This window comes from Sinocyclocheilus anshuiensis, unplaced genomic scaffold, assembly GCF_001515605.1.
Source record: "Sinocyclocheilus anshuiensis isolate Anshui unplaced genomic scaffold, SAMN03320099.WGS_v1.1 scaffold2039, whole genome shotgun sequence".
NCBI lineage: Eukaryota > Metazoa > Chordata > Actinopteri > Cypriniformes > Cyprinidae > Sinocyclocheilus > Sinocyclocheilus anshuiensis.
In genome coordinates, this window is record NW_015550822.1 from 383,056 (window position 1) to 395,167 (window position 12,112).

Consider the following 12,112-nt stretch of genomic DNA (forward strand, 5'->3'; position numbering starts at 1 on the left):
TATGTATAAAAGCCTACATTAAAATCTGTCATATATATTAGTCTCTTCATTAGAAATTAGCCTACTGATTGCCACCATTGATGGACAATTTTTTAATAATATAAAAAATATCTGTATGACATTATATTCAGCAGTTCTTCCCTGCTGTACCGAATATCTATACTTTTCAAATTATCATATTGAAGTTAGAAATTCTTTATTTTGTAGGGTGCCACAAGTTTGTTAAAATTTCCAAAGGGTGCCGCGACTAAAAAAAGGTTGGGAAACACGGTGCTAAATGACTAAATGTAATGTAATGAAATAATAAAACAATACGAAACAAAACACTGACTGCTCATCTTGGTGTTTGTTGTTTTCCTGCAGGCAAAGTTCTCATTGTTTGCAGCTAATACAAATATGTATAAAAAAAACTCTTCTCTGCATGTTTCTGAAGGAAGAGGTGTTGAATGTTTTGTTTACCCATAGGTGTAGTTCTCCGGAAGCGGGTATGGGATATGTGTACGAGGCATCAGCACAAATGTCCGGAACAGATGAATGACACTGCAGCAGGCCAAGAACAGGAAAGACCCTCGCAGAGAGACTCCATCCTCATACAGCAACTGAAAGAGATAGATGTGACCATCATGATTCAAGATTTCACCAACAATCTTATCTTTCTCTCCAGTGTGAGGTGTTTTATTTGCCTCTTACCTTGATGATGAGGAAAACTGCAGAGGAAGAATCAAAGGCTCCATTATACAGAGTGATTATAGTGGAGCGGTGCTTGCCAAAGATATTCGCCACCTAAAGACAGCAGATGAGATTTCTGCTTGATCATACACAAAACATCCTATAAGAGGACATTAGTTAAAAGGTTCATATAATCGAAAACAAGAAAAAGGACTATTTCTTGCTCTTTCGAAAAAAGAGATTTATGTTCTGTGTGGAGATATGCTTTACAAAGATGTTGGTCTGTATTGGACACAACAGCAACACCACTTGCCTTCATGATCACTTCACATAAGAAAAGGGTAGCCAAACATAACAAAGGTACTTTACATATAAAAGTTTTCTAAAACATGACATTTCATTCTAAAGGTCAGAAACAGACAGTGTTGGGGGTAACGCATTACAAGTCATGCAAGTTTCATTTGCAACAAAAATATCTGAGTCTTGTTATTAAAAATACTACCTTTACTGTCTTTATGTTTAGGGTCCCATATAATTATGATCTGGTTATTTCCCTTTCAGATTCTTGATGAACAGACATGTGACTGTATAAGCTCAACAACACATCACAGAAAAGAACATTTAAACAAGTCCAAAATTCATAGCCTTCATTCAGGTTTCTCAGACACCCCAAACATAAACAACATACCATTCTTCATGGTGGATGTTTGATGAAACTTCTCAAGAAATTCTCTTTATAATCAATTCTCAGGTCACCTCATTGCTACACGTTTTTGAACTCTTAAAAAAGCCTTGAGGTCTTTCAGCCCACAAACATGGCTCATTAATGACAGAATCACAAGCTTTTTTTCTATGAGCATTCACTAATATTTTAGTGAAATTAACTTTTGTTTGGTAAATCTGACTGTTATTTTTTACAGTATATTACGTTTTTTTTCCTTTAATTAATGGTAATCTACTGGCAGCTCGGTTGCCAGCATGTTACTGTTTTTCTACAGTTTGTTGCCGTAAATGAATTACTGTTTATTACTGTTAAATTACGTTTTTTGGGGGGGGTCATTTTACATATTTAACCCTTTAAACCCCACAGCACACTCCTCAGTTTTAAATGAACACATAATGTGTCCACACTACAGAGTGTTAAAGTAACACCTAAAAACAGAATTACCAGCTTCACACTACCAACTGGATTGACTTTATTTCTATCAGACGTCTACAGAAGATCTTATTGAGAGTTACAGAGGTTTAGATATTTTTGTTTGTTTGTTTTTTCTCTACCATGGTGATCAGCGTTTACTTTATTTGGGTTCTTGAACCTTGACTTTTTAACATTAACTTTTCTTTGTCTGCTGTAACTATGTGTTTTTGAAAAATGTTTGTTATGGCAAAAGAGTCAAAAAAGAAATCTGGCATTTTTGTTTATGAATTGATAATAATAATCATGTTCTTACTCCTGATTTACTTATTATATCCATTGTCTCTTCTCTTACTGAATATTGATACTACAGCAAAGAACAAGCACAGCTGAACAATCAATTATGAAAGACCATTAAAACACATCACTCATTTAAAAAAAAAAAAAAACCCCAAAAAACTTGTCATTTAGACACACACATCAAGTATCAGCATATGAATCTCAACAATGGTAGCAAAATAAATAAACAGATCAATTCTAAACATCACAAAACATGCTACCAAAACTCAACACAAAAACAAAAGCAAAAATAAATACGCATAGTAAGAATTCAAGAAAATAAGTGGACAATTCAGTGCCGTAACTTATTCATGCTGCAATGCATGCTGGGAGTCATGGATGAGTTTTGTACTGTGCTGGTACCCAGCATGCATTGCAGCATGAAGCTTTTGATTGTCACCATTGTTGAGATACATATGCTGATTCTTGATGTCTCTCTTTGAGTGTGAATGATATAGTAGTTCTTAAATTCTTCTTATTTTCTGGTTGTCACAATAGTGATTAATGTCATGCTGTAAAACACTGGGAAATTATTATTTTTTAAACAACATTCATACATATATATATATATATACAGTGGGTACGGAAAGTATTCAGACCCCCTTCAATTTTTCACTCTTTGTTATATTGCAGCCATTTGCTAAAATCATTTAAGTTAATTTTTTTTCCTCATTAATGTACACGCAGCACCCCATGTTGACAGAAAAACACAGAATTGTTGACATTTCTGCAGATTTATTAAAAAAGAAAAACTGAAATATCACATGGTCCTAAGTATTCAGACCCTTTGCTCAGTATTTAATAGAAGCACCCTTTTGATCTAATACAGCCATGAGTCTTTTTGGGAAAGATGCAACAAGTTTTTCACACCTGGATTTGGGGATCCTCTGAGTGAAAAATTTAAGGGGGTCTGAATACTTTCCGTACCCACTGTATATATATACACACACATACATGTGTCAATTTAGCAAATCATGACTATTTGAAATAAACAACATCACCTGACCAACCATAACAATTCTGCCATAACAAATGCATCTAAAAGACACAGTGGCTGTTGCTGAAGTCTGTTGTAGTTCTTGTGTTTGTCTTGTTTCTCTTTCCAACAGTGAATCTCTTCATTAACAGCAGGTGTTCATCAGTGTCTGAATTCACTCATTAGTTTTCATTCTCTCTGTCAGGTGGACTATACTCATGTAGGGAATAGTGAATGAGGGTGTAAGGTGTGATTTGAAACACAGTCTCTGAGTGTTGACTTTGAACGCCATTTATTCACGATATATAGCAGCAGACCACTTTCTCGAAAATGACAAATTTTTAATGGAAAACGGCATGTTACTGTCAAAATTTGCCCTTTTTTTTACAGCAAAAAACAGTGCAGCATGTGAAGGTCAAATCAGAAAGCACCCTCATATCCTGAGAAAACCCAGTGAAAAGCTTTTTTGAAGCAGCTCATGCATTTGTTGCTAAGTATCATAATGGGTTTGAAGCCTCACTGCATAATGAAATATTCAGTACCTGTATGTTGGTCATCAAGAACAGAATTCCTCCCACAGCAATGAAGGACAGAGCAGGGAAGAGGAGGACGGAGTTCACTGCAGGAGTGAAAATTGGTTATGACTATAAACAAACTGAAATGTATCAATATACCAAAGGTCAAATAAAAAAAAAAAAAAACTCTATTTACCAGGACTTGAAAAGGCTATTAACAACATTCCTGCAGTGTAAACCGATCTGTAAAGTAAATCATAACATGAGAATATGAGAGTGGTTAAATAAATAGGTGACAGAGCCTACTTGATGTTTTCTCTGCCCTTCTGTCTCAAAACATATGGACACATAAGGGATTGATTTATCTATACTGATTTAGATTTATGAGCTGAGAGATAAAGTGTCCCCAAAAATATTTGGACACTTAAGCCACACATAAAATACCTTTTAAAATTTGGGGGTCGGTAAGATTTTTTTTTATGAAATGTATCAATATACCAAAGGTCAAATAAAAAAAAAAAAAAACTCTATTTACCAGGACTTGAAAAGGCTATTAACAACATTCCTGCAGTGTAAACCGATCTGTAAAGTAAATCATAACATGAGAATATGAGAGTGGTTAAATAAATAGGTGACAGAGCCTACTTGATGTTTTCTCTGCCCTTCTGTCTCAAAACATATGGACACATAAGGGATTGATTTATCTATACTGATTTAGATTTATGAGCTGAGAGATAAAGTGTCCCCAAAAATATTTGGACACTTAAGCCACACATAAAATACCTTTTAAAATTTGGGGGTCGGTAAGATTTTTTTTTAATACATTAACACTTTTATTCAGCAAGGATTCATTAAATTGCGAAATAAAAGAGACTTATGTGCTGTGTGGACATATGCTTTCAAAGAGGTTGGTCTGTATTGGACACAGCAGCAACACTGCTTGCCGTGATAATCACTTACAATTCAACATATATAAAATCACACAATTCAAATATAAAATAGTTATTTTAAATTGCAATAATATTTCACAATAGTACTGCGTGACTTGAACTTGTCCAAATACATTTGGTGACAACTACATTCAATCATTTCTGCCTTATTTTGCAATCTCTAGAGGCTGAAAACATCCAAATTCTCAGCGCACCACAGATCACTCAGTCCTGCCAAATTTCCCTCCTTCCCTCAGTCGCAATATCACCCCTCTGTTCTCACACAATCCCTCTACTTTTTCCCACAGCAGAAATGAAAGTCTATTTTAATACACTTCCCTCCTAATTGCTTTTGAGGCACAAACATATGGATAACAGGTGAGTGAACAGCCTTACAATGGCCTTTAACCATTACTACACTCAAAATATAGCAATTTTGTGAATATAGTGTTTATAAAAAAACACTAAAAAGTCCTTAAAATAAAAGGATAGGACACACATCCCTTGCAAAAAGTACAACAGCAATATGATGGCATCAGGTGCAAATACCCTAGTACTGCCTGTTTACCATATTTGTTTACCATGGTATGCCACAAGATATGCTGGAATACTTCACAGAATATCATAGTATTACCTTTTTTGTGTGGTTGTGATATTGGTATGCAGGACAGGCATCTTTAGCCAGACAAATATACACGCAAATCTGACTTACATTCCCAGTAGCCTGGCAACAGTGGTGCCAAAGTGGTCAAACAGGAAGCCATTTGGCAGCGTGAGGAAGTTGTTCATGAAGGATGCGATGGTGAAGATGAGTGAGAGCTGCTCATCCTGTCTACTGCAATCTAACACACGGCAAATGTTAAATGTACTACACAGTTTCCACAGCTAGACATGCATACACAATGCATATGTTTTGCATTTTCAGCTGACCTTCAACAGCAGTTCCATTTATTGTGGCATTCACACATAGACTTCTGAAGTAGCCTTCAGTCTTGAGCACAAAAACCAACGATGCCCAGCCAAAAACAGCCCCCGCGAACCCCAAACATTCCACTAACCCAGATATCAGAGTAAACCAGGACCGTACCCTCAACCCGCCTCCCTGGCAGCCAAACATCTTGCCTCTTTCTCTCTGCTGCACTCCTCTGCCCTCTTTTCAAACAGTTTTGGAGTTTCTCCAGTGTCCTTGAAAAGAATTAAAAATGTAATTAGTTCAGTTTTATTAAGAAAACTTCAAAAATGTCAAATGAGTAACAGCAAGACACATGAATGCGGATGCACACTTACTTCTGAATCTTCAACTCCTTCAACAAAGTGTACAGACATCCACTTCTCCCTCCCTCTCACTTATTGTCTCTTTATATGGACATTCTTTTCCCTCCCATTTTTTACAAATCCCTCCTATTTCCTTCTAGGACACTCTCAGCAGCAGATGTTTGTAATCATTCAATCATTCATAACAGAGCTTTTTTTTTTTTTTTAAATAGTTGCTTGTTGAATTCTGCATCAAACATTTTGATATAACAAGATCCCTACTGATCCTTATTAAATGTCAAACTAAAATCGTAAATAAATATAATTCTAAAACACGTTTTTGTGTGTATAAATTGAAGCTGGTTCTGGGAATCGGTGTACTGCTGTACAACCCCCTTTAACCCTTTTACAGTTTAACTGATTTTGAGAGGAACAAGTGAATTAACTACTGAGAGCACTGATAAGCCCTGAAATACTGGTTTGTGCCTCACTCTCTGACTCCTCAAACATACATTCCACATTAAAGCGTGAGATAGGCGGCTTTGAGCAAAAATGCCACAAAGCAAGATTGTCTGAATGGGCAACATTTTAGGGTTTTGTAGTCGACTGAGAAATGCACTGATCCACACCCAAATACAAGCTCGTGTCATTCAGCACAATGGATTGAAACTGCTGACCTTATGATTTGTTGGAGTTTCTGTTATTTTAGAACCTAAAATAAAAAGAACAGCAGAAGTTAAATGTGTGATTGGCACAAGACACACTATTTCTGTGCTTCCCTTCCCTTTCAGTTGAGTGATGCAACAGTGTTTAGAATAAGATTATAATTGCACTTTCACAGTTCCTATCACAAGACCACTAAAAGATTTCCTCTTGTGTGTGACCATCTACGTCAAACTCCTCAGAAATGTGAGTTCCATGAGCCAAGGAAGCTCTATTTTAAAAGATGTCTTAAAATCTTGTTGATTTCAAATTACTTTATACCAAAGTTTAAATTTAATGAAAAGTGCATTTAGACATGTCTACAGATCAACATTTTTGGAAAAAGGTCTATTATAATTAAGTGTGCTTTTCAGTTGTATCATCCTGATATATTTTTGACTTTATGTACCCCAAAAATGGCTAAATAAATTTTAATCCAGAAATTAAAAATGTACTCATTATAGATGCATTATACAAGTAATTGTATGTATAAATTGCATTTTGAATAAATAGATCTGGACAAAATGTGCCAAGTCATTGACCCTTTTATTCTAGGCAGAAAAAAAACAATTTATATTATTTTATTTTATTTATTTACTTACACTCTAGAAAATAAAGGTGCTTCACGAACCTTTTTTTTTTTTTTGTCTAAATGGTTTGAACCTTTAACATCTGAAGAACCGTTCTGCTTCACAAAAGGTTCTTTGTGGTGAAAGAAGGTTCACTTAAAAAAAAAAAAGATACTTTAAACTAACTTAATTCAATTATGGACAGTGGTTCCACATAACAGATGTTATCTCTACTCAAATACATAATGCATGATATGAACTAAACTGAATTGAGTAAACTTAAAATACCATGTCCAAATAACATGAATCAATCAAGTTCATCCTAACTAAAGTATCTGAGTAAAGACAGGGCCGCTGCTGGTCAAATGGGTGCCATAAGCAGGATTGTATTGTTGTGCCCTCTCCCCTAAAAAAATATGGAAGTAAATACTATAGTGGTCAAGATAAAACTTTTAAAAAATATAAAAGTAAATAAATAAATTGTATTATTTACACATTACAAATCTAGATAGTTACCTATGGCTATGATTTTATTAATACAGTTGTCTGATTGATTTTATAGTCTCAAGCATTCAGAAATCATGTAAAAGAAAATGAAGCAACCATGGTTAATTTTTGTAAGGGATGTGATGTCCACATGTTTTTTGTTGAAGAAATTATAGAGGCTGTGTCATCTATAAAAAGCAAAAAGGTGGCCAAAAATGAAAGATTAAGTGGATATTTGCAATAAATGTTTGGTCAATAGCCTATTAAACAAGGATTTGATTGCCCTGTAAGTATAGCAGCAGCAATTATATAATAATAATAATAATAATTCATTACATTTATATAGCGTTTTCTAGGTACTCAATGTGCTTTACATTGTCAGGGGTTATCTCCTCATCCACCACCAGTGTGTAGCATCCACCTGGATGATGCGAAGGCAGCCATAGTGCGCCAGAACACCCACCACACACCAGCTTACTGGTGGAGAGGAGACAGAGTGATGAAGCCAATCAGCAGATATGGGGATGGTTAGGAGGCCATGATGATCAGAGGCCAATGGGCAAATTTGGCCAGGATGCCGAGGTCACACCTCTACTCTTTTCGAAAGACATCCTTGGATTTTTAATGACCACAGAGAGTCAGGACCTCGGTTTAACGTCTCATCCGAGGCCTAATTACCAGGCCTTTGGCTCCCTTTGCAGACATTTGTAATAACATGTAATGTACATAAATTGTTTATTTTGTATTACATTATGTATTTTAACAGTGTTATTCAATGAAACCATATAATTATTAATTAACCAATCATTATGGCCTCATTGTTTTTATATAATGCATTTTAAGTCATTTGAAAGGCTATTGTTGGCTTAGGTCTGTTTTTATAACCACAAAAAATTATCATCTTAATACTTATTTGTAAATTATTATTTGAAGTAACAAAACCATGGTTAATTTGCGGTTACCATGGCTACAAAAACCATGATTTGTGGTTTTATTCGTGTTAAAACCATGGCTAATTTTCATAAGGGAACATGGAAACTCAGAGAGAATAGGCTATTAGATGCGTTGGTGGTGGTGAAATTATTACTGACATTAAGAGTGTATTCACACCAAGAAAGGCCACTAGTTCACTTGCTTTGGTCCGGACCAAATACAATGTAGATTTTTTTTGTTTGGTGCGACACTGCCCTTTTTTGCAAGTGGACCAGAAATTGTAAACAAAACCACACGTGTGCTAAGATCATCCATTCATTGGACAGAAATTCTCAAACAGGGAAAAACAGGAAGTGCAAAAACAGGCTAATCATGGAGATCTTTCGTAGTGCAATTTTTATTATTTTACTGATTTGGTGTTATCAGATACTAACGTAATATGAAGAAACTTATGAGCATCATATGAGACAATGTCATACGATGTTGTAATTAAGACTTGCCGAAAATAAAATCTATAAAATACTTAAAGCATATCACAATGTTAGTTTAAACATTTAACCTAGATAAATGTGCGCTATTAGGTGCATATCCAATCGTTTGTGCGGAGAGCTGAAGCGTGCTTCGACATCAGTGGAAACAAATTAAATACGCCGTCATTTTTGCTCATAAAGGTAAGAATAATACATCGTTCGGAACTGTAAAAGGTCTATTTTTATTTGTGTACACTCACAATATCAAGAAAACATTGTGCTTTTGTAAAATAAAGAAAACAAATAGGATGCGCTTGCCGTCTCGGTCTTGAACAGGAGTGCTTCACAAAAATGCACCGAAACTCAGCAAATATTTTCCTAACAGTCATGATGAATATTTCTATTGAAAGCTTTAAATGGCTACAAAACGAAATAATTCAAATCCAAAACAAAAACTCTTATTATAATGTAATCCGTAAAGATGCATTTCTTTCTAAAGGAGCGTCCAATGATGAGATGGCGAGTCAGGATCATCAACTTCATCTTTGAGACACTTACTCATAAAACACTAATAAATAATTAAAATATCTCCTTACTATTTTCCCCAACATAGTCATGGTAATTTTTGTGGCAAGCTTTAGCCTATTTAGCGCTCACGTCACGTTGCTGTGCGCCATGGTCACAAAAACTCATAATTTGCATGTGTTTTTAAGCATTGTGATTTAAAAACAAGTGATTTAAGCCATTGAAACGCAAATAACAGCACTATATGCGCCTGTTTCTGAGCATGATTTCTGCAATTGGGTCGGATCGAAGTCGGGTCATATTCACACCTTAAACGAACCGTACCATAGTTCGTTTGGAAGCTGACCAAGACAATAAGGATGTATTCACACCTGTTTTGTTTGGTTCGATTGAATCAAACTCAAGTTAATTTCCCTGAACGTAAAGAGTTTTACACGGTCAATCCGTTTTCCAGTTCTTGATACGGTTGTTTTCGCTTGCACAGGCTTGCAATTTGGCTTTTGGCTGTATTTGGGCAAAACAACAGTGCCAAAAGTGTAAGCGCGGAAAAATGGAAGTCAGAAGAATACAGATCATATTTATTTTGCCTTAGCATGAAGTTGCAGTTTCCCAATACATGAATTACACTTACAAAAAAACAGTAAAAGGCTGCAAATCTTCTTTTCTTACACTTGAAATGTGATTTACACTTTTACAAATATTTTCTTGCGAATGCAAAATTAATTTACGCTTGCTATCTTATGTAGAATATGTACACTTTCACAAATCTTACCCTGCACATGCGAATCTTTTAGGCATCATTTTATCTCCATATATTTTGACCTACTTAATTGACATGTTCTTTCAAACTGAAAACATTTAGTTGAACCAAAGCATAACTGTTTTAAGTCAGTTTAACACAATGCAACTGTGTTTAAACGAGAAATCTAATACAATGGTGTTAAATTAAAATGAATTGTTTAAATAAAGTGAACAGTATCGTAAAATAATTTTTCTTTTGAGTATTCTTCAGATTATAAAAAGGTAAGAAAGAGATTGTCCTTATAAGAACCTTTGACTGAATGGTCCTTTGTGGACCAAAAATGGTTATTCTATGGCATCACTGTGAAGAACCTTTTAAGTACCTTTATTTTTAAGAGTGTACTTGCTTATTTCCTTCCTTCCTTCCTTACTTACTTACTTACTGACTTACTTACTCACTCTTATAATTTCCAGTAAACTTATAAACTCCAGTATAACTGACAGATTTAAAGCATGGATGTTTGAACCCGCATAAATAAATTTCCTATGAAACAAACATTTAGGTGTTTGCTACAGTACATACAATCAGTGGAACAAATCACATGTGGTCACAGATGTGTCAAATTTGCTCATCAGCATTTTCATATTTGTTTATATGTCATCACTTGAGAACATCATAAGATGATGACACTTTTCCAAAAAGGGGAACCATTAGAATGAAACAGACTTTACCTAAATGTAACCTCAATGCCTGAAACTTCTCTTCTGAGTCCAAAGGACTGCTCTGACTGCAATGCTGAGAATGTTTTATTGACTCTTCTATGTCCAAACCTGTTTGTTTTATGACTAGACACTTTTCTAAACCTGTGCTCAGCTACAGTACTATAGCAGTACTATCTTCATTTTTTCTTGTAATGGACAGACCAATCATAAGTGTAACAAAGAGACAGATAGGTCTTATGGCACATCTAAATCCATCCCCATTGTATTCTATGAATACTTGTTAATTATTTTCTCCCTCATCTTATATTCCTTTGCCACACTCTTTCCTGTACTGACCGTTTTAATTCTTTAATATGGAAAATGCTGGCAGTCTTGGCTTATGCCAATAACGCTTCATTGATACTAAATTACTGTACTGCTATAAAGCACATCTTGAATGATGATCAATCAAGACAGTGAAATCAGAAAAATATAGATAGCAACACACATGTACTTAAATGGTAATACCTTTTCAAGTTTTGTTTTGTTCGTTATTGGTTATATTACAAACTGTTAAAATAGAAGGCAACGGGCTATTAACTTGAGCAAGTACTAAATAGGCAGACAGCAATGTATAACAAATGAAACAATACCAATTTCTAAACTGTTATAGGTCCATTTTCTACAGATAGACAGTACTTTCTATGATTCTGCATTAACGATTCAATTTCTCTTTCTCTTAATGCAGTATCACCATATCCAGATGTATGCCTATCATACGCTTGATATGTGTTTGTGTTAAAGGGAATTAATTAATGGCTCACCGGTCACGAATGTTTCCTGAGCAGCAGCTGAGTCCTCTGCGCCACTGCGGCGATCAAAGATGCTGAAAGGCGTAGGCAGAGTTTATATTATCTTGTTATTTTAGTGGATAGAATAAGTACGTTTTGGGCTAAAGTAATTTTTATGATATTTGGGCCTCACTGCAGAACACAAGATCCAAGGGGCGTGGTTGCATCCAGATCCAACTCCTCCCACCTTACATATACCTAAACCTATCCGTCTCCACCCCCTGATCCCTAAACCCACCCATCTTCACCCCTAAACTTACCCATCTCCCAGAGGTCCACCCCTAAACATACCAATCTCCACCCCCTGATTCCTTAA

General features: G+C 35.3%; 1 protein-coding gene across 5 annotated transcripts in view; it reads right to left on the reverse strand.

Annotated features, from left to right (window-relative positions):
- The window catches only part of slc43a3b (solute carrier family 43 member 3b), a 17,536-nt gene extending 5,702 nt beyond the window's left edge, over positions 1–11,834 (reverse strand). For 2 of the 5 annotated variants that reach the window (XM_016450501.1, XM_016450497.1), the window contains exons 1-8: positions 11,770–11,834; positions 5,851–6,529; positions 5,494–5,748; positions 5,276–5,405; positions 4,170–4,216; positions 3,662–3,738; positions 691–783; positions 460–599 (exon numbers count right to left, since the gene is read on the reverse strand). In XM_016450501.1, the coding sequence (XP_016305987.1) occupies positions 460–599; positions 691–783; positions 3,662–3,738; positions 4,170–4,216; positions 5,276–5,405; positions 5,494–5,680 (674 nt within the window). In that variant the 5' untranslated portion in view covers positions 5,681–5,748; positions 5,851–6,529; positions 11,770–11,834. Of the gene's footprint in view, positions 1–459; positions 600–690; positions 784–3,661; positions 3,739–3,830; positions 3,878–4,169; positions 4,217–5,275; positions 5,406–5,493; positions 5,749–5,850; positions 6,530–11,769 lie in introns of all 5 variants that reach the window. The other 3 variants (XM_016450498.1, XM_016450499.1, XM_016450500.1) reach the window with 3 other exon arrangements.
- Positions 11,835–12,112: the final 278 nt, after the last annotated feature.